Consider the following 26,153-nt stretch of genomic DNA (forward strand, 5'->3'; position numbering starts at 1 on the left):
CGCGGCCGCCAGGCGGTGCCCCGCGCCCCGCCGCTTCGAGGCCGAGCGGCGGACGAGAGGCGGCCGGCCGCGACGTCACGCCCCGGCGGCCAACGAGCGCCCGGCGCCGCATGAGGTTACACCCGGCGGCCAATGAGCGCGCGGCACGCCCGTGACGTCACGGACCGCCGCGGGATGTCACGCGGCGCGGGCCGACGAGCAGCCCCGCCCCTCCGAGTCACGCGCGGCTCCGGGAAGCGGCGCTCGGCCCGCCGATCGGCGCTGCCCTCCCGCGTGACGTCACGGCCGGCAGCCGCGTTCTGCCGGACGGTGACGTCACGGGCCTCGGCCCCCCCCCCCCCCCCCCCCCCACGTGACATCACGGGCTGCTGCCCCTCAGCACCGCTCCCATCGCATCGCACCCCCTGCAGGCTCCTCCTTACAGGCGAGGCGCTCATAACCCCTCCTCATAACCGGCCCTGCACGGCACGGCGCCCGGCAGCACAGCTCGGGCACTGCAGCCACAGCGGCCGCCCCAGAGGAAGGCAGAGGAGGCTGCCCGGTACCAAAACGCAGCACTTCATTTATTCCCTCAACACACGTTTACAGTCAGCCCGGGCCCACAGCCTGCAGCAGGTGGGGACAGAACGACCCACCGGGGCTGCAGGGAGGGCCCCCGGGGCCACAGCCGTAAGGCATAGGAAAGGGCAGCTCCAGCCCCCCCCGGAGCACTGCTGCAGGCTGGGGCTGCACGCAGCCTCAGAGCCTTGGGCTGGCTTTGAAAGAACGACAAAAATGCCTACAGTCACATTAAAAAGAAACAGAAGTTCACACAAAAAGTATAGAACAAAGGCCAGGAAGAGAGAGCTCAGCAGCACGGGGCGCTGCCTCTTCCCCAGCAGGGCACGGGCTCAGCATCACCACCCTCTGGCCCAGCCCAGGCTCCACATCCCAAGCCAAGGCCCAGCAGGACACCTCAGCCTGGCACAGGTGCTGCAGCCCCGGCAGAGGGACGGGGATCAGCTCAGGAGGAGGCACGGCTGTGCTGCAGCATGGCCCTGGGCACAGCAAGGAAATCCTTGCACTATTTCCAGCGCTGCTCCAGGTCCCGTCTCCCTACTCTCGCTCCCAGCTGCTGCCCCCTGGGCTGGAGATGGACAACAAGATCTCTTCTTGCACCTGCAGCTCGTGGCTGTGTCCCAGAAGTGCAGCTCCACCTGCAGAGACCAACAGCAGCAGCAACTACAGCGCTCCGAGCAGGCTGACAGATGAGCAATCCCCATTTAAATTCCTGCGTGGAAATGAGAGAGGAGGGCTGAAAGCTGTCCGTGCACTAGGCAGAGGGTTGGGCTCCTGCTGACTCGCTGCAGGGCCGGGCTCTGTGCAAGCACACTCAGCCCTGCTGCTCCCAGGGGCACAGGACTTCACTGCAGGAAAGCATCCAGGCTGGCCCGGCTGCTGCTGCAGGGACGTTCAGGGGCAGCAGCTGATGCTGGCCTGGAAACGTTCCTCTTGCTCTTCACTGCTATGGGACGGAGCTCTGTAGGGCTTGTCTGAAGGTAGGGCCGTCAAGGGAAGCACACACATCAAGGCTCTGGGGACGTAAGCAGCACAGGACCTGCAACCTGAGCCACAGACCTGGGACCTAGCCATGTACTCACACCCTGAGGCATTTGGGTAGTACCCTCAGTAATACGCTTTAACTTTTGCTTTGCCACAAAGAGGTCAGGCTGTTGGACTCCATCTCTGCAGGCTCCTTCAGGCCGGGCTCTGCCCCTACCCACAGAAGCAAAGCTCAGTTACACTCCCATCCCACACTTTCCACTTCCATGCTATGCCCTAGTGCACAAAGCAGCGTCTAAGCACAACCAACAGAGCTTCAAGATCTACCCTGCGTATCAGAGCTGGGACATTGGGCAGAGGAAGTGACAGTAGGCAGAACCTGCAGCCTCCCAGGGCATGGAGACACTCCAGGGGCAGAGTTCTTAGAGTAAGGAGTTCTCCGTGCCTGTGATGGCATCATACAAATCTTTAGAGACAAAATAAATATTAATGCTCTCAGTAAGTGCAGGTCTTTGATGCCTTTGCTGTCTCTGCTGAGCTCAGGCTTGTTCAGAATCAGATGTAGGGCAATGCGATGGTGATTCCCTGAAGGTCCCAGCCCCAGTTTGGGAAGCTGTGCCCCAGGCTACCAAGCTGGCTGAGACAGGAGGAACAGAGGAGGTGCCCCACAGCATTACTACTGCCACACAAGCTGCAGGAAAGGATACAGGCTGTATGAACTTGGTTCTGCCTCCCAAGCCGTCGTACCCCATCCTCACCTAGGAGAGACAAACAAATGTGAATGGAGCAGCACAGAGCCTTGGCTACTTCTTGTCTTGGTCAGCAGAGACCCTCGCAGGCCACGTGCTCTAGGGATAGGTTACAAGCACCTGGAAACGCTCAGTCCTTGTATTAAGCCCTCACCTTCAGAAAAAGGCAGGCCCAAGTGTATTAGTGAAGTCTGAGTATCTTTCTGAAGTAAGCTGAGCCTTCAAGGCTGCAGCAAAGCTAAGGATTTTTGTCACTGGGACTGATACATACAGGGAAAATGCCCAACACCCCAAGGAGGGGGAACTGGATGCAGAAGGCCATTTAATCTGCTGCCAGGTAGGGAATGACCATCTGTCATCTCCGGAGCTCCGCAGGACTGGGAGGCAGCCAGGTCACACTCCAAGATTTACTCTCCCCACACTGCATGTGGCAAGGTAAAAGCCTCACTGGCTTCCTCCTGTAGGGTAACCTCAGGACAGAAGCGTGCAGTGCCAGCCCCTGACAAGCTCACCAACAGCACTACTCACCTTGCCCACGTTCCTGTGGGGACCCAGCAAGCTACCCGACACGGGCTTCTTGGAGAAAACTGAGTTCCTGATGAATGCTGGCAGGAATCCTTTAAGAGTCTCGTCCTCCAAATCATCTCCCCAGTTCTGTCCCACAGAATAATGAGAAAAACCCTTTAAGCAGCATGATCTGCTGAATTTAGTCTGCATACAGGCATTTCCTTAAGGTAACTGGCAGTCCTGTACCACATCAGGTCAAAGAAGAGTACCTCCAAACCTCCCTCTGGAGCTCATTTGGAGCCATGCCTGGGAGGCAGGACATTGAACCCAGCACACCTAGGGGACACCGCCCCCTTAGCTGACCCACAGCCCTTGCAGGCAGACCCCACGCTGTGTGTTTGCCAAGCACATCTGATTCAGGATAATCTGCAAACAGCGTGTGCCCCCCCCCCCGCCCTCTCCTGCCCGATTCCAGGAGGCCTCTGAGGCAGCAATAGCGTTTCTAGGAGACAGTCAAGCAAAGCACTTTGAAGTATGTACTCTGGTGCTGCAGATAGGCCAATCTACAGTTAGAGCATCTCCTGCACGGGAAAGTGGGGCCTTTATCTCAAGCTTATTAATAGCAGAATTGAAGAGGTGATACAGAAAACAAGATCAGTCCTTTTACCTCCACTGTTTCCTTTAGAGCTTTCTTTGCCAGATTTACCACAGGAGGCCTGTAAGAAGCACAAGGAGCAAGTCAGCAGAGATTCATTGTTTGACTGGAGCTGGCAAGGACAGACAAGGCGAAGCAAATGACGACAAAACTTGCAGTGCGACATCAGGCAGCTGGAGAGCTATCTGATCTCACACAGCAACTTCCAAAGCAGAGACACTTTCATCTCTTTTAGAAGCAGAAAGAAGAGGACAAACTCACCGCTTTTTATCCAGCTTCTGCCTTTTTGCAGCACTGAATGGAGATCTGCAGGGCTGATTTTCAGGGGTGTCCACATCAAAAGAGTCATCTAGGTTGATCTCATCACTGTGAGCTGGACGGTGGAGCTTTGGCTGCTGCAGTTCCACAGGAGTTGGGCTGCAAGGCCATGCAAAGTGTCAGCCATCAAGAGGCTGCCACCCATCAGATAGAAGAGAGGGAGAAGGAACTACAAGCTACATCATTAAGTTATCACGACAGAAATAGGACTAGGATCTGAACCCCATTCTGTTTACAAGTTCCAGAAATGACAACCCAAACTCTACAGTTCATAGTCAATGTCTCAAACCATTTCGTCCAAACTTCAAACACCACTGCTCACAGCAGCAGCCATCCAAGCCCAGGGACAGCCCAGCACACTTCTGCTCAGTGTACACAGCCCAGTTTGCTGTACTGGGCTCATAGCACAGGTTGCCAGAAAGAGGTCCACTAAAATATAAAGGATGCCAGACCATGCCTTAATCATTCTGAGCTCCTTTGCTTGGCAAAGATCTCTAGCCCTTGTATATCAGGGCATGCTTGCTGGTAGGCCAACGCTGAGGCAACCAGAAGAGAAGCTTTAGGATATTTCCCTAGCAGGGCAGAGTGGAAAAAGTCTGTCCAAACGTAGTTCTTTCTTCCATACCAACCTGATGCAAACCCACCAAAATATGTACTTTTTCAGGTAAGCCAAACATGAGCTTGTCAGCAACAAGAAAACATGAAATAGAATAGAAGAAGAAAGGCTGTGCTATGGCAACGCCTTCCAGACCAGAATGCTTCTGCCTCCCCAGTCAGTGCTTAGTTAAACTGCTGACCCTTACACTGGACGTGCCATTCACCATACTTGGCCTGTATCCGAGGATGCACCTCACTGACCTTTCAAAGACTAGCCGGCTGAGCGTCTCTCTGGTTACAGATGGCACTTTCAGAGTGTCCTGCAGTATGTCTATCTTCTTCTTCAGACTCTAGAGGGGGGAGGAAAGGCAGACAGTGAGAAAAGATTTAGTAGCAGATCCTTCACCCCTCTCCCTTAAGTGAGCGTTGGCCGGAGCTCAGAGGTGGGGCAGATGAAAGCAGTAAGGTGGGCTAGATCCAAGCAAAAGCCAGCACAGCTCCTGGCATTGCTGCTGAAGGTTGTGGCCAGCTGCCAGTTACTGCAGACTGAAGAATTATATTCTCACCAAGATTTCCTTGTCCGCATTCTTCAGATCCTTCTGGGTGCTCTTTAACTCCTCCTTTGTCTTCTCCAACTCTGAAACTGTTTTCTGCAGCTGCAGAATAAATAACATCGAACGGCAGAGTGCTGGTTACAACAAACAGGTAAAGGCAACTGTGGAACCCCATGGGAACGATGTGCTCCATGGCACACACTATTTTCCCCTGTTTTGGGGCTCAGTTTTCCTGTGGCAGCCTCTCCAAATCAGAGCAATCTGAGTGCTGCTCATTTCCTCAAGCTGCCTGCAGAGGGATCTCCAGGGCTGCTTGCCCAGCTTAAGTCTTCCCACAGCATCTCTGCCTGACGGTAACAGCTTTTCCACCTTCTAACACTTGGTGGCTCCATTCTGAATTCCTACAGGATTTAGCACGCACCACATCACAGCATTACAAACCACAGGCCGGACGCTGGCTGTGCATCAGCAGTGCTGGCACACAGACAAGCCTGATTCAACAGGAGAGCGTGCCAGGACCCTGGGGTTGAGAGGTGGCCTGGCACCACAACAAGGGCTTGCAGTGGGGTCAGGAGCCTGGGCCAGCCCACAGAGTGGCAGCACAGTCAGCTCTCAGTCAGCCAAACCCGGAGCACGCTCCTCCTGACTCGCATCCTCCTGACCCAAGCTGGTGATTGCAATTTGGCAAGGACTTGGCCACAAACAGGTCAGCTCCAACAACAACACTTCTCGGAGGGAGTTAACTCACTTAGGAGCAGCTCGGTATTCCAAGAACCTCCTCCTCTGTTTGAGGGGACCACGACAGCTATGGCTGGGTAACAAAAATAGGCCAAATCCACCCACAGTCTCTCACTTTGTGAGCCTGGACTCTGGCACACCCCAGGGAACACCTGCGCCTTGGAGAGCAAGGCTACACAGACATTGATCATGGCAACTTAGTACCGAAACAGTAATTCCCAGCCTGGGCCAACAGAGCCCAGCCAGGCTGGAGCAGGGGCAGCACAGCAGTAGGGGCATATCTGCAGCTCTGTGCCAAGCCAGGGCTAAGCCCTGCTCAGCTGGTGCTGGTTCACACCTCATTTCCACCCCTCCCAGGGCCCTGACTCTGCAGCAGAAGGGGCTGGTGGCTGAACAAGCTCATGCTCAGCCTGGCAGGACAAAGGCAGCATTGCTTCTGGAGCGCAGTGAATACAGCAAGCACCTGCGTGCTGCTGTGTTCCAGCCCAGGCTGGCTCTGCATATGCTGCCCCAACAATGTCCTCAGAGTCCACAGTGCTAATAACAGCCCACGAGCTACATACAGCATCACATCCTGACCCAGAAACCCCAGCCTGACACTTCCATGCCAGCTGTACTGCTCAAGGAGAGCTCACTGTGGGAGGGGGCCACTGCACAGGGCTGGAAGCAATGTTGCTGAGAGGGATCTACAGACCAGATGTCACCCTTATGTCTCTCATGCTCTCCCTTTTACCTTACTGTTGACAAAGAATAGCTCCTTCTTCTGCTTCTCTGTCATCTCACTAGAGATCTTCCGAGCCTCCTTCAAGTTCTCATATTCCCTGAAAAGAGAGCAGAAGAATCACGCTGCCTTTAAAGAGGATCAAGCCAGAACTTACTAGAAGCCCTCATGTGAAGTTCTGCAAATGTAGACCCATCGAAGAAAACCCAGGACACACCGAATCCTTAAGGGAACTGAGCTGAGTGTGCCAAAACAAACCAACGGTGTAACAAACATCACCACACGTGGCAGGGAAAAACAGTTGCAAAGGATGCCATGCCTGGGAGCAGGGCATGCACAGGATTCACCAACAAAATGGAAATGGGATTCAGAAATATTACAGCTGCCAGTGGAAGAGATGGACAATAAACAGAGCAGCCTCTGTGCTTGCAGCAAATAGAGAACTCTGCTTTAAATGACTTTACAGAGGCTTCATACTATTGGCCATGCACATTGTTACCAATTACACCGCAGGGACACTTGCCTCATTACAGCTTTGTATCAAAGCTGCAATTATTCAGCTGCCATCAGAACGGACCCAGAGAAGCTGTGGTTTTGCTCAGCAGGACCAGAAGCATTTCCAGGTAGCGGATGGCAGCACTGCAGATCCCGCATGCCAGAGCATGGCGTGCTCACAGCACTTCAGGCCACAGCTGCACAGTGCAATGCAGCAGAGGGTGCAGCCCAGAGCTCCTCATCCTCCCATTTCCCCCCAGGCATGAAAAGAGAACTGAGGGAATAATAATCACCGCATAGGTGCACTGACAACTCTGGAGACAGTTCCCATGGTGACACGCATGTCACTACAGTGACAACAGGAAAGGTTCAGTGTGACAGGCTCCAATCTAGGTCCCCGGGATCTGTCAGTCAAAACCCAAAGGAGGCCCAAGCAGGGACAAGAGCCCCACAGTGTCTGCATGCCTGCTGGGAGTCAGCAGCAGGTTCTCTGCCCACAGCACAAGCAGTCCATGCCGAGCCTGAAGCACTCACTTCTTCAGTGAGACACAATAGACCGCAAGCTGCTCCACTGCTGCCTGCCCAACTCCCATCTCTCTGATCATCTCCTCCACTTCGGGGCGCTGGCTCTGAAGCAACAATTCAATCCTGCAATAAAATAAGAAAATGTACCTTCAGCTCATGAGTCACAAACAGAGCAGGGAAGAAGGCTGCAGACCTGCTTCCCCCAAGGAGCTCACACAGACTAAGCTCCTGGATGTAGGGGTGGCAAAGAGATGCAACTGCCCCACTACAAGGAGGGTATCTTTGCTAGGACAGAGTAGCACATGGACTGAATCGAGAAGAGATGGCTGTACACGCATGCTACACTTGGAGCTGACACACACCAACTTGTAGGCCCTACACCCGTGTGGCTGACTTTATTCCTGGGCTGGGATTTCAGCTTTGCCCCAGAACCCTCTTCAGTAATAGCAACAGCACATAGCCATGGACAGAGGCCTGGAGACGAGGCCAGTCTGCACAGAGTATCGTGTCCTGCTGCTGTTCAGGGAGAGCAGCTGCCTGGAAAGAAAGCTGGGCTGAAAGCTAATGCAGCAGCTTCCAGCCTCACGTGGTAAGGAGGTCCAGCAGTCCCAGCATGTGGGGCTGGGAGGTGCAGCAAGCACAGCAGGACCCCTCCCTTCCTCTTGGAGGAGAGGAGAGGCACGCAGCCCAGCCTGCGAGGCCCAGGATCTCACCGCTCCATGGTTTTCAGCTTGTTTCGCAGGCGACGGGCCTCTTCCTTTGAACTTCTGTTATCCTCCTGCTGCTGCTCCAGGAATTTCATCTGTTTCTGCAGAGAAGCAAGCACACACAGACCGTCAGAAAGGCTCCAGGGATTGTTAGCAAAACATCCTGGCTTATGCGCACTGCGGGCAGCTGGGAGCATACATTGGCTCTTAATGCTATCACCACCTCAGCAGCCCAGGATTACGGCGAATTTAGCTCCCTCCCTGCTGCACCCCTAGCTCTGCTCCTCGCTAGCGCAGCAGGGTCCGAGTGCTAATCGCAGGAAGAGTCTGGTGCTGGAACTGCTTTGGATCCTCCTTTCTGCTGGGTGTATTTGTGGGGCTGGGCAGCATTTCGTGCACAGCACAGAGACGATGTTTTTCAAAAGTGAGGGAGTTCAAAGCAGGCAAACCTCACTAGTGCATTCTGCTCCCTAAATAGCTGAGCCCTTTGCTTTAGCCTTCCAATTTTCCTTGCTCTTAGCTGCTTAAAGCAGAAATAGGAATGCTGCATGAATCTCTCCTGCAGATCTCAGCCGAACCGGGCACCTAGCTGGGTACTTCCCTCACCCACCTGGGGCGGCCACGAGTCTCTCGCAGCCAGCACCTTCCCAGGCTCTCCAGCAGCAGGCAGCATTAGCAGCAAACCTCAGCTGAGCTAAGAAAACACAGAAGCCAAGCAGCTGTGAAAGTGTTGGGACTGCAGCTCTGCAGTCCCACATCTTGCCCTTCCTTAAGCAAAGCCCACCTTTGGCTGCTGCTGACCAGAGGTCTCCACGCTCCAGACCCCCCAGCCAGACCAGAGCTGGGCCCAGTAGCAGACCATTACATGAAGGTTCAGCAGCAGCTTGCAGAAGATGGGACCTGCTCACTGCCTGTGAGCTTGACCTGCCTCACAGCTAGTTGAGCCTCTGTTTTTACTGCAGAAGTTCAGTGCTTTATCTTTAAATGATGCATGTAAGACATTGCTTGGCATTCAGCTGGAAAACACTGTACACCACAGAAAAGATCCCTACTCCTGCCTTTCCCGCTTTCATTAACAGGACTTCAGCATACTCAGAGGGTTTTGCAACAGACAAGATAACCACAGAGTCTCCTCCTGAGATGCCAGGCAGGAAAGCTAAGCACAGAGTTCTTGAGTTGAGAAGCAGGCACCAACTTCCATTGCCACAGCTGCTTTTCTGACGTAGGAAAGATCGATGCTATCCTGCCTATGGTACATCTGAGATCCCAGGAGCAGCTTGGGAATGCCAGGCTGCCTTTAGACCCGGGAAGGTTGGATCTAACCTGATGGGCAGGCAAAAAAAAAAGCTTTTGCTGTCCCACAGCAAGGCCTGACACAGCTCATGTCAGGCCAATTTCATGTGGTTCCTCCAGGAAGAGCCCAGTTGTTCTGTATGTGGCGTACAGCAAGACAGTTGCATGCCCCATCTACAAGCTCTCCCTGGCTGCATGGCCTGGCAGGTCAAGGAACGTGATGCAGTGTGGGCTCTCTCTATCCAAGGGGCAGAGATTTAAGGAACTGTGTGAACTCTGTGCTCACAATGAGCTTTCAGCACACAGCAGAGGCAGCCCAGCACCAAGTCAAGGCTGCGCTGCTCACCACAAGACATCCCAGCCAAGAGGCTCTTGTTCTTACCCCCCTTCCACTTGCTGTTTATGCACAAAGCATGACTATGCACTGAGTCACTGCACGCTGAAGCACAACAGGAATATTTGATCCCTGGACTTCGCACATTACTAACCTAATCGAAGGAAAGCCCTGGCAACAGAACAGAGACAGGAGAGTTAGCTGGATCAAATCCCACTCAGCTAAAGCTTGCAACTCCCCCTCCATATATTTCAGTTTGATTTCTCCTCTGATCAAACCAAGCAACTAATTTTCCTTGAATCCCGCCTGGCCAAAACCCATTTCAGAAGAACATTCTACCGCAGGGAGCCGGTGCTTCTGCAATGGGGCGCGGGGGCCAGTTCCCACATTCCCCTCACACTGCTACCTTTATGATCAGCACTGCAGCAGCAAGGCTCAGCTAACACCCCCGGCCACCACTGCCCTGAGTGCATAGCCGTTACACACAGCCACAGGCCTGGGTTTTATGCCTCTGAATCACCCTCAGCATGGCGCACAGCCAGTACCTCCAGACCGGCGTCACTGCTCACTATGGGTTAATAAACCCCAAAAGAAAACCCAGCTCCGAAGCCTTCCTGTTACTCAGAGACTGAAGTGGCAGGCGTCTCGAGGCACCCAACCCAAACTCCCACCAGCACGGAGTAATGCCAATGTCAGCACGGCCTGAAGACGACCTGAACAAAATTAACATTGATTGTGCAGTGGGTAGAGGCAAAGTCCAGCAACGGATGGGAAAGGTACCTTGAGAGAGGAACACAGCATCTCTGTCTCTCCCAGCACTTTCTGGAGCGACTCTATCGTGGCATTGCGCACATCCAGAGTGTCCCGCAGCCCGTCCACGATGGCCTGGCATTCCCGCTTCTCTTTCTCTAGAAGAAAAAAAAGAAATAAAAGGCCTAAAAACCCAGACCTCAGCAGCCCCACATACAACAGCAGTAGCACAACAAACCGATGCTGATTGCAGGCTCCAGGCTGCTAGGAGTTGGCCAGTCCTGTAGAGACCCATTTCCCTAAATGCTGTCTGCAACTGGGCTTGTAGCGAGCAATTGCTTCTCCCAGTGCCAGCAGGCTTCAAGATTTTCTTCAGTAAAGATAACATGTTCCCTTTAATAGCTTTCCAGTGCCAGTCCTGCTAGTATTAAGCTGATGTATCTTAACTCCTGCATGCTCTCCAAGCCAGGAGTGTGCAGAACTGCTCTCTGGAGTCACGCTGAGCTGGAGATCTGAGCCCTGAGCTCATCCTATCCACGCAGAGCCTGGCGTGCGGGGCAGCCCTTTGGGGGCTGCAAACAGCCAGCCTGCTCACACAGGGACGGCAGCACTGCGTCACCGCACTGCTGCACCTACCCCACAGCACTGCCAGCATGATGCACCCACCTCCTTGTGCAGGCAACCCAGCACAAGGCACACACCCTTGACCACCAGGGAGAAGACTGTGAAAACAGTGCCAGATTTCCATTTGTTTTGGTGAGACAAGTGAAGAACAGCTCACAGAGCAACAACCATCAGCAGCAGCTGACAGAGCTAAGCAGGGAACAGCCAGTTCAGCTGCTGGGCAACGAGGAAAAGAAGTAAGCCCTCAGTGCAACTCCGGTGAGAGCAGGGTAAAGTGTTGAGCTCCTTCTGTCTTCGTCAAAATTGCCTATGGCTCCAATCTGACAACAGCAGGGAGTCACTCAGCACCCCTCCAAAAGGGCCATTCCTCCTTCCAAGCAATCCAGTGTCAGGTTGTGCCACCACATCCCACGGAAGCGTGGCACTGCTGGACCACAGTAAGGGAGCCACATGGGACTGGAGAAGATCAGGAAGAACACATCCCAGCAGAAACACACAGGCGGCTGGGGAGGCACTGAAGAAAACACATTTCTTAGTAAAGCCTCTTTTCTCTGTTGGTCTGAATAACCCTTCCTCACCAGAGGCAGCACAGCCTGGAGCTGCCCCCTCCTGCACTTGCAAGGACTCCACATCCACCAGAACAGCCTGGGCTTTCCCTTCCTCCGATCCCAGCTGCCCAGAGGCAGATGGCAGGAGTCGAACCTCCCCATGCTGCAGGAATGAGTTCTCAGCTCCTTCCAAGTGCCTCCCACTGCGCCTGCTGGGTCTGCACAGAGCTCTGCACCTCAGGAGCCATTTGCAAGCTGATCAGAGCCTGGCAATTACACAGTTACGCTACAGCACGGAGCGCAGAGCACATCTTTAAGAGGAGAATTTATACACAAGAACCACCAGAGAGCAGAGTGCCCATAGCAAAGGAGGCAGGAGGTGGGAAGGAACTGCTTCTTTCCAGTATGAAAAGAGAATGGGACAGGGAATGTCACATCCAACCTCTACTCACCAGAAGCTGAGAAGATGAGCAGGCCTTCAAGCAGTTTTTCTTGGATAACATCCTAGCAATAATCCCAGCCACCTTCCCCAGAAGATCTGGCTCTCTACCAAGTCACTAAACTCAACCGAGCTGGCAAGAGAACGAGCCTCAGAATAGAGACGTGCAATCAGAATAGAGGCTGTGCAATCCTGCTCTCGGGCTGAGGACCCAATCCTCAATCTACTGGCTAGCTGAGTCTGTCTCGTGCAGGGAAGGCAGAGGAAAGACGACTCTCAGGGCGTGGGTGAGCCCCCGGCATTCTTTAAAGATTTTTCCTTTCTGCTAGTGTGCCTTTGGATTTCTGTCACTCAGACTGACATTTTCCTTTCACTGCTCATGACTCATGTCCTGATGACAGGCTGCCTACAGACGATGCTCGAAACCCATCGACAAGTCTCCAGGGCTTTTGCTTTTCCTGCCTCCCTCAAACATCCTCTAAAATTAAAGATGGGAAAAATGGAAGTGTACACAGCAAACTCCGTCTGCTCTTCAAGTGACACATGTGGCACTGCAACAGCCAAACAAAAGCCGACACCTTCCCACTGTAGCTTGGGCACCACTGTAGCTGTTAGAAGGAACAAGCCTTTGGCACGTGCAGCTGTGAGCTTCCCGGTGCTCAGACCACAGGTTTTGATTTCGGCAAGCTTACCCCAGATAGAGCTGCGCTGGACTGTTATAGCTCTTAATCAGGGAGAGGAGGAAAAAAGAGGAGAGAGGAAGAGGCAGAGGAGACCCCAGTTGGAGCTGAGCTGGGCTAGTTTGCGAACTCTGGCTCTGTTATACAAGTTTTACGTAGCTCTGGGCAGTCTCTCTGCAAAGAAAAAGCTCTGAAGAAGCTGCTCCAGCAAAACAGCTCACAGCCCGCACCGTGCCCTCAGCTTCAGTGAGAGGAACCTCTGCACACGCTCCCCAGACCTGGAGAAGCAGCTGAGGCAGGCAGAGCCCAGGGCCTGCTGGCAGCTGGAACTCACCTTTCATGGAGAGCTGAGCCTTCACCTTGTCCAGTTCATTCTGAAACGCAACACAGAAAAACCCGATTAGGAAACAGCCTGCAGAGAAGCTTTCACCATATCTTCAAAGGACCTGAGAGGTTTCTCGGCAGGACATTTGCACCAGCCATGTGCTAAGAATAGCATGCATTAGCAGCAAGCACCAAGCTACAAACAAGTATTATCACAGGGAACGCAAAGAGCACCTCCAACTGGCATTCTTCAGGGAGAGAAGAGACGATCCCAGTTTTGTCTTAGCCTTGTCAACCCTGCGTTTCTCACACTGTCAGTCATCTTGTTTTAGCTGAATAATTTTGGAAGGCTCTCAGGGTAACTCAGGAAATCAGACAGGAAGAATTTTTATAATGTTTTACCTAAACAAGGCAATAAAACGGGGATGCTGCCAGACTATCTGGATCAAGAGCCACTTTGAACTGATGTGAACTTGAGCTGTGTGCAGGTGGGAGACACGAAAGCACATCCAAACACCTGAAAAGGTGGCAAAGCATTAAGATCAAAAGGCACCACCAGCATTCTGACGGACACCAAGTCACTGCAGTGTGAAATGCTGATATCAACAAACAGCTGAGCCAAATGGCCATAAACAGATCGCCAATAAACCCATCTATACCAAACACTGGGCACATTATGTCCCCTGGGCACCCCAAAGGCCTGGGGGAGGTCAGGCATTTCTAACATCTTCATTAAGAATTGGAGAGAGGGAGCAAATACTCGTGGTTTAAATTATGGATGAAGTGATATAACCTACGAACGCTGGAAAACAGCCAAAGGATGGATAGAGTTTATAAAGATAGGCAATATATGTATTTATATACATATTTATAACTCACACCACGTTACAGATAGAGGGAAGGAAAAAAAAATACAGGAAAGAGTCAACAGAAGATGACTTAAAAAGCTGTGTTAGAGCTGCAGAGGAAAGCACATAACAAGCCAGGCAGGAACTGCAGTGGAATAAAACCACAATAAAATGCCAACACAGTACTGAAGCCGAGCACACAAATCTGTGCAGCCTGGAACGCTACATGCAAATCTGAGCTGAGAATAGCAGTAGCAGTGACCACGGAGCTGACAGGACCAGAGCAAAGCTCTGCTAGTGACAGCAAAGGCAGGAAGGAGAGAATGGGATCTAAAGCTGGGTAAGCAGAAGGGACAGAGGGTAAAGCCGAGCAGAGCTGACTTGGATTTGCCCCCAGGGGGACAACACAGGGCTGAGGTAGAAATAGCTCTGCTGCAGGAACTATTCTGATGCAGCCTCCTCTGAGTCCTATTCAGGAACGATTAGTGAGCTCACAAGATGTGCTAATTAGCATGATAGCAAAAGAAATCCTGGGCTACCGCAGGCAGCTATGTAACATTACCTCATTCATCAACTTAATCTGAAATCCCTCATCTTCCTCCACTGTTCCTAAAGGCTGCTCCCAATTTTCACTCCTCTGATAGATGCAAGCTCCTTTCCCTCTCCGCCAGCCTGATTATAAGGGAATGCTGCCACAAGATATTGCGACCACAAGCAGTCAGCTGTCCTCCCAGGTTTCTACCCTCCCTGACAGGTTTATAAGCAGGAACCCTGCCTCCCTGTTACCAAGCTGAACAAAGTACCCCAATCTCCTTCATAAGAGGAGCTCTCAGCTCCCTAGATACAAGCAACTAGGATGCTGGGCTCCAGCAAGCCCTGGGGCAGCGTTACTCCCCAAAACTAACATTTCTGCTCTCACAGCAGCCATGCTGAGACTGTTCTGATCGCTGAGGACCATCTTTAAAAGCAGTACAGGAAAAAAAACAAACAGGTTCAGCACTGAAAAGCTGAGATATGCCGCAGCGCTCAAACTGTGGTCTGCAGCTACTCCAGGGAACCAGGTTACCTCCGGAGCGTCAGCTGAAACCGACGTCTGGCAGTGGGAAGCAGAGCAGTCTCAGCTCTCATTCAACCCCAAGCATTTCAGAGCCAAAGTGAGAGTGGGGATTAGCAAAGACTGATTACTCAGAAGATAATTTGGATAATTCTGCATCAAAACGCTACAAGGCAATTCTTCCAAGCGCTTCTAGCTGGGTACATAACAGATTTGTCTCTCCAGGATGACACAGCTTCACCCTCAGCTTTCTAGCACACGGAAGCACACTCTCTCAACCCCAGTCCAACTCTGTCATGGCAAGAAGCCAGTCTCTCATTTCAGGGCATCTGCAGGCTGCACAGATATAGTTCCAGCTGATTACACAGCTGACTGATTAGAGCAACCCCCAGAGCTGTCCATGGGGCAGTAGTAGCCCTACCAACCACCTATGCTCCTCCACACAGAAAATACTTTGTTCTTCCCTATTAAACAGTGACCTCACCTCCCTCACTGAAAAAAAAAAAACTGCCTGCTGAAGTCTAGACACTGCTCTAATGGCAACAAAATAAACTTTGTAGGAGCTGTCTTGATGCCATGCAAGTCTACAGTCTTTTATGATAGGAAGAGAGCCAGCCTTCAGCACAGTCTACACGGAGGGAAAAGCTGAGGGAGCCCATCTTGGACCCTGGGGAGTAGATAAGAGGGGGAAAAGAAAGCTTTTCTAGGGCATTTTTCACTATTCAGCCCATCACTGAGTCACTCATCTATTTACACTTATGAGAACCAATCTGAATGCGTCCTAAAGGCAATGTTTACCTCCTTCAAGCCACTGCTTTGCATCTAAGGCGCACAGCTTCCAGTGCCCAGAGATGCTTTTTCATTTCCTCCGCACGCATATTTGGACTCCAGTTTCTTTATTAGTGGTCTTTGAGAACGACAGTGCTACTGACATCACAGTCTGGCTTGCTTTATTTTAAAAACATACAATATACATATAGCAGTTGCCATGACAATGCTAATTATGGTAATTACTGCACATGCTGATTCTAAACACAAGAGGATACAAGCATCCCATTATACCAAGGTCAACTGATGACTTTTTTTGGAACAGATAATTCCACCACATAAGGAACCATGCTTCACCCATATTAAGCAACGGAGTAGTGCGCAGAACAGCCCCTCTGCATTAATCCCTCCTTGCACCCAGCTCTCCACAGCAGAGGTTGGCACTTGGAGAACATCACTCAGCTCTTCCATTTCACTCCAGCCTGGAATCCCCACGGGGACCCAGCAGCAGCACTGCATGCTCCTGAGGGTGCAGCTTCTGACAGTCCACTTCCTAATGTCTCTAGGGAAACCAAGTCACCGTTGCTGCCCCACTTCCTTACGAGCCCATGCAAATAAACCCACCTGTCAAGCCACAGATACCTGCAGCAGATCACTGAATTCAGCACTTTTCCTCACGTGCGTTTTGGCAAAAGCTCTGAAGTCACATTCCCACACAACCGCTGAGAGGAGCTTTGAGACCCAATGGAGAAGAAGCAGTTGGATACTTATTTGATTCTGCTTCAGGAGGCTTCCAGGCTAAGTAAGAACCATAAGAAAGAACAGTGAAGCAGAAGAGGAGGCCTTCTGGAGTCACTATCTGAGATTTGGTTGGAGCAAACCATCACATGGGAGACCGCCTCATGACAGAGCTTGAACTGGACCATGAAGGAAAACACAGACGGACAGGAGACACTGAAGTGCTTCAGGTCTGAAACGTGAGCATAGCACAGCAAGCACCAGCTCAAGCAGCAGCAGCTGGGGAAGCAGCTGGTGGCAAAGAACCAGCATCCCCAGACACGTCTCTAAGTTGCTCAAAGCACCACAGGATAGAAGAACCCCCATCAAATACCTGCAAGGTCTCTGCATCCAGTGCTGTCTGCTCCTCCAGGGCAACATCAAAGAACAGCTTACTGATTATGTGTCTTTTGCTGACCTAGAGACAGAGAGGGCAGAGGTTGACTGGCACAGACAGGGAGAAACAGTATCTACAGAAGACGCACGCAGAGAGAGAAGGTGCCACCTTGTCACAAGGCCACAGGAGGCATGTCAGTCCACGTGCAACACCATTCCTGGCAATATCCTGCTTCTGCTCAGCAGCACAACTGCACGCCCCCCACTCAGTTTTGGGAGCATGACTCCAGCCAAGCTCCCGAGCTGCAGCAGAAAGATTCAGGCACTTCTGAATCGAGCGCAGTCTGTTCTCTGGCAGCTAAGGCCCAAGCAGCTGACGCTGAGCTAACACGATGCCAAATCCAAAGACAGAAGTACGTGCTGCTTTCTGCAGGCAGAAGGTGCTGTAATTGAATTTGATAGCTCTCCACACCTCCCCCATGCAGTTACAGCTTTGTGTTTTAAGTATTATATACAGTCATGACACCAGCTAATTGCATAGTTACTGCTACATAAGATGTTATTTCGCGATAACTCCATGGTAACCCAGAGATGTAAGAGGCAGTGAAGAACAGAGGGAATCAACAAGTCAGGGAAGGAACAAGGGCCAAGACCTTGAGAGGAAGAAAAGCATGAGTGCAGAGCAAGTCCCGGTGATAGCGGGCTGGAAGCCTGCACCAGACCCCTCCTTCAGCTGCACGTACCAAGCCCTGTGAGGCAGCTAGGCCGATAACGCAGCAGCCTCCAGAGGAGTGCAGCTCCTCCCTTGCCAGCATACTACATCCATGCTCCTCAACGAGGGCAGCAAAGCCAGGACTCGATGTTAAGAACCACAGCAGCAGACTGACTGCCTGACAGCCTCCCCAGAGGCACAGCTCCGAGGCCCTGGGTTACCTTCCCACCCTTCCTATCATTACACCAAGCAGTGAAGTCTCCGGCACAGGCATCAGCAGGGCACGCTCGCTCCCATGCGGCCTTCCCCTCCATCCCACAGGCCCAGGGCTCCAGGCCGGAGGCTCCCACCGCGCGCGGTGCCATAGAAACGCGGCGCCGACAGCGAGGGCGGTACCTGGATCCTGCACTGCGGGCAGGTGCGGCTGGGCGCCGTGTCGAACCACTGGAAGAGGCTGCGGACGGAAAGGGAAACGGCTGGTCAAACCCGCACCGCCCGCGGGCCGAGTTGCAGTCGAGCGGGAAGGCCGCGCCGCGGGCTCGGCGCCGCGGCCTGAGGAAGAGGCGGCTCCCCCCGCCCACCCACCCACCCGCCCGCCCACCGCTCACCAGGCCCGATGGAAGGTGTGCCCGCACGGCACGGCGGCCACGTCGCGCGCGTTGTCGAAGAAGTCAGAGCAAATGGTGCAGTGCGCGCGGATCGGCATGGCGGGACCGGCAGCGCTGAGGCCGCGCGGCGCCGCGCGATTCAAACCCGGCCGCCCGGCCGCCACTTCCGGTCCAGGCCGGAAGTGACCTCACGGGACTCGCGCTCGGCCCGCTCCTTGCGGGGCGGGTCCCTCCGGCCGCGAGGCCACGCCCCCGCCGCGGGGCGCTCCGAGTCCTCCCGACGGCCGAGCGGACGGCCCCGCTCCCACGGGCACGGCGAGCCGAGCCCGGCCCGTACGGCAGCCTGCCCTCGGCCCCCGTGTCCTCGAGCCCGGCCCTCCTCGGCCCACCCCGCCCTCTCCCACCCCGGCCCTCCTGGGCGGCGACCCCTCACGGAGGCGGGCGGGCGGCGCTGCTGCTTTCTCAGTTTGCCCTCGGCGGGGTCTTTATTTGCCAGAGATACAGAGGCCGCGGGGCGCGGCATGCAGCGGCCCGGGAGGGGGGGGGGAAGCGGGGGCGGGGGGGGCCGGCTGGGCGCAGCGCTTCGGGGACCCCCGCTCTGCTCCGCACCCCTCCCCCGGGGGGCGGCGGGCCGGAGGGGGGCGATGGAGGGACCAACCCCAACCCCAACCCCTCCGTCCCGCCTCGGGCCCGGCCCGTGAGCGCGCGTCCCCGGGGGTGTCCCGCGGGTATCTCTGAGCATCCCCGGGGGGGTGGGGGGGGGGAGGGGGGAGGCGGCGGGGGACAGACTGAGAGAGCGGCGGGGACCGGGAGAGGACGGGCTCCATGCAGGGCGCTGCCCCGCTCTCCGCTGGGGGCACGTAGAAAAGTGGGGCGCAGGCGGGGGTGGGGGGGCCATGCCGGGGCTATGTACAGGGGTGCCGCTCAGCCGCTCGGCTCGCTGGGGGCCTCGGCGGGGGCGGCGGCGGCGGCGGCGGCGTCCCCGGCCCCGTTACACGTGTCGGCGGCCGGGCTGGCGGCGGGAGGCGTGGCGGGGGCCGGGGGGACCGCGGCGTCCGTGGCGGCGGCGGCGGCGGCGGCGGCGGCGGCGGTTGTGGCGGTGGTGGTGGCGGTGGCTGCAGTGGAGGCGGTGGTGGTGGCGGTGGCTGCAGGGGCCGACTCCGTCTGCTCGGGCGCCCGCAGCCGCTTCATGAGCGTGGTCACCCGCACGGCTTTCTGCGGGGGCGAGAGGGCGTCAGGACCCCCCGGGGGGAAACCGAGGCACGGCGCCGCGCCCACCCACCTTCCACTTGGCCCTGGCGAAGTTCTTCTCGATCTGGGCACAGACGCCATCCTTGATGTTCTTGTCGGAGGCAGCGTTGCCAGAGATCCTGCGGTGAGGAAGGGGGGGTGGTGAGCGGCCCTCACCGCCCTCCCCGCACACCCCATGACCCTGCCGCCCCTCACCATTCGTGGGAGATTGCCTCCTCCGCCGTGATCCGCTGGTCCTGCTCCACCTCCATCAGCCGTGTCACCAGCTCCTTGGCTGGGGTTAGGAGGGTCAGCACTGGGGGGACACACAGGGACGCCGTGCTCCCCCCGCCCCCCATCCCCAGGTACTGTGGCTCACCCGCCTGCGAGATGTCATCCCAGTAGGGCGGGTCGAACTCGTAGTCCCCGGCCAGGATTTTGCGGAAGAGGTTCTTGTCGTGGTTCTCATAGTCATCCTCGTCTGCCTCCTCGTAGAAGGGGGGGTTCCCCGAGAGGCTGCAGGGTGTGCGTTCAGTGCCCGTCCCCAACCCAGAGCCCCCCGCCCCAATGCCGTCCCCAACCCCGCACTCACAGGATGTACATGATGACACCAATGGCCCAGCAGTCCACCGGCCGCCCGTACCGCTGCCGCCCCACCACCTCTGGAGCTATGGAACACAGGACGGTGGCAGGGGGACCGGTCCCGCTCTGGGGTCTCCAGACACCATGTCCCCCCCCCGGGAAACCCATCTCCCTGCACCTGATCTGCTCCTCCAGGGTGGCCATGCATGGTGCGTCCCAACAGGTCACCCGTGAGCAGCGGGAGGGACCCAGTATGGGTACTTGGGATGATGGGGAGCGGGAGGAACCCAGCGGGAGGAACCATGGATGGGTCCCTGGGGTGATGGGGAGCAGGAGGGACCCTTTGGGAGGAAGCAGGATGGGTGCCTGGGATGATGGAGAGCAGGAGGGACCCGTTGTGAGCATCCGTGATTGCTCCTCTGTGTGATGGGAAGTGGGAGTAACCCACCAGGGACACTCAGGAACCCACAGAGAGCAGTCATCAACAGCAGCGGGGACCCAATGGGAGCACTTAGGATTGGTCCCGGCGGTGATGGGGAGCAGGAGGGACCCCCCAGCGTGCAGCCAGCATCAGCTGCAGGGCGATGGGAATGGGAGAGAACCGCCAGGAGCACCCAGGATGGGTCCCCGAGTGATGGACGCTCATCAGGAGCACCCAGGGTCATCATGAAGGACCCACTAGGAGGGCAGGGACCTTCCAGAACACTGACCCTGGAGACAGGCAGTCTGTGCCCCCTGCCCCCTCTCCATGCCTGCCCAGCTCGCCCTCACCCAGGTACTCGGGAGTGCCGCAGGGCTCCTTGATGAGGCCGTTCTCCAGCTTGGCCAGGTGGAAGTCGCTGATGACAATCTTGGAGTTCTTCAGGCGGTTGTAGTACACCAGGTTCTCCAGCTGCCAGCGCAGGGAACATGAGCGTGACGAGGCTGCACCGGCACCCATAGGTGCCTGTGCCCACCGGGGACCCCCAGCGCCCACCTTGAGGTTCCTGTGAACGATCTTGAGGGAGTGCAGGTATGCGACGGCCTCCAGCACCTGCCGGATGACATTGCTGGTGTCCTTCTCCGAGTAGTAGCCCTGGTCCAGGATCCAGTCGAAAACTTCCCGGCCCGTGGCCCTGCCGGTGCCGAGAGCAGGCTGTGGTGGCCCCACGGCACAGCGCCCACCCGCCGCCCCGCGCCATGCTTACAGCTCCAGGAAGATGAAGTACTCCTTGCGTGTGATGTAGACGTCCACCAGCTGCAGGATGTTGGGGTGCTTCACCCTGCGGCGCCCAGGGATGGTGGTGGCGGTGGATGGATGGATGGATGGCTGGGTGGGTGGGTGCTGCCCGCCGACCCGTGGGGACCGACCCACCTCCCTCCCCCCCCCAGCCCCAGCACTCACATTTTCAGGATGATGATCTCATTCTTGGCTGCCTTCCGCACCTTGCGCCCGTCCCGCTTCAGGAACTTCTTGCAGGTGTACAGCTTGCCCGACGTCTTCTCCTTCGCCCGGAAGATTTCGCAGAACTCCTCCCTGCAAGGAATCAGCAAGGGATAAGCAAAGCATTAGGAAAGCGGAGGATGGGGAGGGAGGGGGGGCAAGAAAAAGCCCCTTCCCCGCTACAGGGCCACATGGGCTCCCGGAGCATCCTGCAGGACAGCCCTCGTCCCTGCACAGAGCTCACGGCCGGATGGATGCTGCAGAACTATCAATACTGAGCTGCACAGCAGCATGCCTCCACACTACTGTAACGCCGCAATTGGGAAGGCAGGAGGTGAGAAAACTTCCCCAGAGCCCCTTCCTCCGCCACTGCCAGAGCAGCCGGTCCTGCTTTCAGGAGGCGCACCGGGGAGCCGCGATTTTGAGGAACTGCTGCAATCCCAGCAGATATTTGGGAGGGAGGAGGGAGGGTTAACTGCAGGCGCCAGGCTGCGGCGAGCAGCGGCAGCGGCGAACCTCAGCACCAGCAGCAATTCTGTGCTCAGAGCAGACGGCAAAGCCCTCCTGGAATCGGCACTCGATGCAGGGAACGCACCCCGGCCCCGAAAGGCGCCACGCTCCCCAACCGGCGCAGGGTGGGGGTCCCCATGGGCACTCCCGGGGCTGGGCAGGGACGCACTCACGTTTTGATGACCTGGCCCAGGTCATATCTGTCGGTCACCTCGGACGGCTGGTTGTAGTCTTTCTTGTCCCCCAGCGTCACGCAGCCAAACGGCATCGCAGGGCCCAGTGCTGCAGAGGCAGAGGAGCCGTGAGAGCCCCAGCCCCACTGTCTGCACCCGTCCCTCCTGAGCAGCGTAAAACCTGACAGAGTGCAGCCCATCCCCGTGGCACCTGGCCGCTCTGCTCCACCAGCCTGCTTCGCAGCTTGCTAACAAATTTATTCCATAGGCAGAGCCAGGAGCAGCTTGCTGGGCAGTGTGGCAAGTGGACCAGGTCCTGTTCCTCAGCCCCGTTTAGCCCCGTGGTGACGCTTCTTCAGCTCGAGCATCGCCAGCTGCATGCTGTCACCCTGCCCTTTGGGGATGGAGTTGTGCCCTCTGCCTTCCCGACAGGAACCCTCCAACCCCAGACCCTCCTCAGGAGCTTGCCAGCAAAAAAACCCGTTCCCAGAAAGTGATTTTTTTTTTTTTTTCCCTTTTTTTCCCATCCTGTTCTGGGAGGAAGTTTTAACGGATGTTATTTTCTGATGCTTCGGGAAGAGAAGGGCTCCGTGGCCCCTCTCAGGCTGAGCGGGACATCCAGCGGGATGCTGGTGTGGTGCCGGAGGCACCCATCGCCCCCAGCTCCCAGGACGACAAGCCGTGCCGTGCCGCACCGCACCGTGCTGGCAGCACCCGCCGCCCCGGTCCCGGTGGCAGGATGGCGGAGCGGGATGCAGGAGCCGGCGCGGCGGGTACCCAAGCGCCGAGCCTGTTGCTATGGCGATGGGAGCTGAAGATGCAGAAAGCGGCACATCCTGCGGCGGGGGCAGGGATGGGCAGCACCCGCAGCACCCGACCTGCTGCGCTGCGCAGCCCCGGCACTACTGCGCCGGCCCCGGATGGGTGCCCTGCTTGTGGCACCGTGTGAGGGCACTGGGATGATCCCTGGGGTGGGTGACCCCGAGGGGGGGGGGGTGTGGGGACAGCGAGGCAGGGGTGTGGGGATGCTCCTTCGTGTGCTCGCTGCCTCCATCCAGCCCTGCCTGCAGGATGGGAGCTCCTCACTGCACGGCACCAGGGCACCAGCCCGTGCCAGGCGACAGCAGCCGGCCCCATCCAGCTCAGAGTGCGCCCACTCCCAAAAGAGACGCAAAGCACCCATGGATGCAGGAGAACTCACCCCCAAGCTATAGACCCGCTGAAGCTTCCCTGCCTTCCCTGGGTTCATCCCAACAGGGAACATGCCCTGCCTGGCTCCTCCGAGTGTCCCCGTGCCACACGACGCCGGCTGTGCCACGCCGCTGCCCCTGGGCGAGGGGACGAGGGCTGTCCCTGCAGCCAGCGGCCGGCTGGGAGGGCTGGGATGAGAGCTGCCGGCGTGCTGCCAGGATGAGCCATGCAGGGACCCGATGGGATGACAGATAGGGATCTGATTGCTGCCTCTGCGAGCGCTCGGCTGACCTGCGCCCATCCCAGCAGTTCCCGCTGGCTGAGCGGGTGCCATCCTGCCAGGCTGAGCACCATCCCCTGCCCCAGGCTGGCTAAGGGGTCAGCACCCCAGGGATGTCCCGCAGGTGAGTGCAGCCGGGTGAGAGCTGGGTGCAGCAGGGAGGCTGAGTGCCGCGCTGGCACCCGCACGCAGCCGGCCCCCCCCTTCTGAAGCAGCTAATTTGGGAGCAGAAGCAACAGCGGGTGTAAGACAATAGCGGGAGGTGGGTGGCCGGGTGCGGACGGGATGACGCAGCCGTGCAGCCCTCACCAGCATCCCCCCAGCACCCCGGAGCCCGGCTCTGCCCCACGGTTCGGGGACCCCCGGCTGCAGCTCAGCCAGCCTCACCTGCAGCCCCGCTCCCACCTGCAGCCCCCGGCTGCACTGTCGGAGGGTCCCCCCTGCACCCCGCATCCCACGGGAGCGCTGTAGCAGAGGGAAGCGGACCCAAACGTCCATCCACAGTGCGGGCGGCAGCAGAGTGGAGGGGCTACGGGAGCCCGCAGTGCTGCACCCAAAGGGAGCTCCAGGGGTTGGGACAGAGCCGGGGGTCCCCCACAGCCCGGTGCCCCCCGACCACGGGGCATCTGCCCAGGGGAGAGCTGGAGGCTGCCGCAGAGGGGAGCAGGCAGGGAGGGATGCAAAGCTTGTCCGACAGTGATGGGATGGGATAGGATGGGATGGGATGGGGTGTGGTGGAATGCGATGGGACGGGACGGGATGAGGTGGCACGGGATGCGGTGGGATGAGTGAGATGGACGGGGATGGAACGGGGTTGGGACGGGACGGCAACTCGGCGCCTGCCGGGGTCGGGGAAGGCGGCAGCGGGGGGGGGGGGGGGGGGGGGGGGGGCGCGGGGCAGCCGTCGGGGCGCACACGGGCACGGCACGGGGGGACGAGGCAGGGACACGGAGGGGCAGCCCCGGGCCAACACGTGGCGAACCCCAGCGACGCCCCCGGCCCGGCCCAGCAGCCCCGCGCCCTGGGGGCGGCACGGCTCAGCCCGGCTCGGCTCGGCTCCCCCCCGGGGCCGTCCCGCCGCGCTCACCTCTCGCCTCTCCGACAGCAACGGGGGCGCGGCCCGGGGCCGCCGCTCGGGGAGAGCCGCGCGGTGCCGGGCGGTGCGGAGCGGTGCGAAGCCGAGCCGAGCCGAGCCGAGCACCGCCGTCGCTCCGTCGCGGCGCGGCCCCGCGCGCCCGGCGCGGCAATTGGGGGGGGTGGGACCGCCGGGCCCCGCCCCTCCCCCGATGGGGTCCCCCCGCCCCCTCCCGTGACGTCACCCCAAACTTTGCGCCCCGCCCCCTCCTGGCGCGGGAGCCGCCACCCACGGGAATGGGGCGCGTGGCATCGCCGGCGGCATCCGTGACACCGCGAGGGGTGGGGGGACGCGGGGACACCTGCGGGGATGGAGCGCTGGGACGGCTGCAGCACCCGGAGTGCCGTCATGGGGGTGCGGTGGGGTGGGGTGGGATGGAGTGGCATTGGACATAACGGGATGGAACGGAACGGGTTGGAATGGGGCGGGAGGTGGATGAGGTGGTTGGCGGTTGGATGGGATGGACGGGATGGGATGTGAAAGGACAGGTCAGAATAAAACAGGTTAGAGGAGGTACGATGGACTGAGACGGGTTGGGTGGAATGGGTGTGATGGGATCAAATGGGATGGAATGGTGTGGGTGGGATGGGACAGGATGGGGTGGGATGGATCCGAATGGGTGGGATGGGGTGGATGAGATGAGATGGGATGGGACAGGACAGGACAGTTTGGAGGAGATAGGATGGATTGGGATGGGTTGGATAGGATTGGCATGATGGGGTGGAGTGGCATGGCTAATATGGATTGGGATGATTGGGATGGGGCTGACAGGATGGGTGGGATGGGACATGATAGATGAGATAGCAGGGGGTGGGTGGGATGGCGTGATGGGATGAGTGGTATGGCTGGGATGGAATGGATAGGATGGGTCAGGATGGGATCTGATGGGACAGGTTGGAGGAGATAGGATGGAATGGTATGGGTTAGATGGGACGGGTGAGGTGGGACAGGGTGGGATGGACGGGATGGGATGGAATAAGATAAAATAGGACAGGACAGCACAAGGTGGGATGGATTAAACAGAATAAAGATGGATGGGATGGAATGAGATGGAATAGGAAGAGTGCAACCCTGTTGGAGGTGGGCACTTCCCTCGGCTTCCATCCCTCTGCCTGCAGGTCCGGGGCATCGCTCGCTCCCCCACCTCTGCTGCAGGAGAGGGGTGATGGCCTCTCAGCATCACGAGCCCTCCCAAAGCCCTTCACGCTGCCCGCAGTCCAGGCATGGAGTGCAGGGAGGGCCCCGACTGCTCACAGATCTGTGCTGGGACCCACAGCCCCCATGGCCCCGGCCTCACCGCCATGCGCACCGCGTAATTAACGGCGCGTGAGCCCGGGGGAATTAGCAGAGAGCTGCAGATTGAGCTTCTAATCAAGAGTTTAATCACACAGCCTGGAAGCAGCACACGGCTCCGTTATTAATCTTT

At 57.2% G+C, this 26,153-nt stretch overlaps 2 protein-coding genes and 1 non-coding gene across 4 annotated transcripts; all 3 read right to left on the reverse strand.

Annotated features, from left to right (window-relative positions):
- Nucleotides 1–542: 542 nt before the first annotated feature.
- Nucleotides 543–18,365, reverse strand: TRAIP (TRAF interacting protein). 2 transcript variants are annotated; one of them, XM_015292819.4, is made up of 16 exons: nt 18,204–18,365; nt 17,992–18,049; nt 16,882–16,965; nt 16,413–16,568; nt 13,111–13,150; nt 10,516–10,643; nt 8,115–8,209; nt 7,411–7,524; nt 6,394–6,481; nt 4,935–5,024; nt 4,630–4,718; nt 3,715–3,870; nt 3,466–3,514; nt 2,820–2,945; nt 2,250–2,300; nt 543–1,532 (listed from the first exon to the last, which is right to left on the reverse strand). In XM_015292819.4, the coding sequence occupies exons 1-16, from the start codon at nt 18,299–18,301 to the stop codon at nt 1,404–1,406; spliced, it is 1,551 nt and encodes a 516-aa protein (XP_015148305.2). In that variant the 5' UTR covers nt 18,302–18,365; the 3' UTR covers nt 543–1,403. The 2 variants fall into 2 exon arrangements, with proteins under 2 accessions (XP_015148305.2, NP_001025757.2); NM_001030586.2 differs by lacking the exon at nt 16,413–16,568.
- On the reverse strand, nt 11,376–11,461 carry MIR1678 (microRNA 1678). Its single transcript, NR_035171.2, has one exon. It is a non-coding gene; the product is annotated as a microRNA 1678 (primary transcript).
- Nucleotides 18,366–18,999: 634 nt separating the features above from the next.
- Nucleotides 19,000–24,808, reverse strand: CAMKV (CaM kinase like vesicle associated). The gene is made up of 11 exons (XM_015292846.4): nt 24,680–24,808; nt 22,122–22,230; nt 21,400–21,531; nt 21,203–21,277; nt 20,992–21,130; nt 20,787–20,907; nt 20,026–20,101; nt 19,813–19,949; nt 19,650–19,728; nt 19,486–19,573; nt 19,000–19,418 (listed from the first exon to the last, which is right to left on the reverse strand). The coding sequence occupies exons 2-11, from the start codon at nt 22,214–22,216 to the stop codon at nt 19,128–19,130; spliced, it is 1,233 nt and encodes a 410-aa protein (XP_015148332.4). The 5' UTR covers nt 22,217–22,230; nt 24,680–24,808; the 3' UTR covers nt 19,000–19,127.
- Between the last annotated feature and the right edge of the window lie 1,345 nt (nt 24,809–26,153).

Source organism: Gallus gallus, chromosome 12 (genome assembly GCF_016699485.2).
Source record: "Gallus gallus isolate bGalGal1 chromosome 12, bGalGal1.mat.broiler.GRCg7b, whole genome shotgun sequence".
NCBI classification, from domain to species: domain Eukaryota; kingdom Metazoa; phylum Chordata; class Aves; order Galliformes; family Phasianidae; genus Gallus; species Gallus gallus.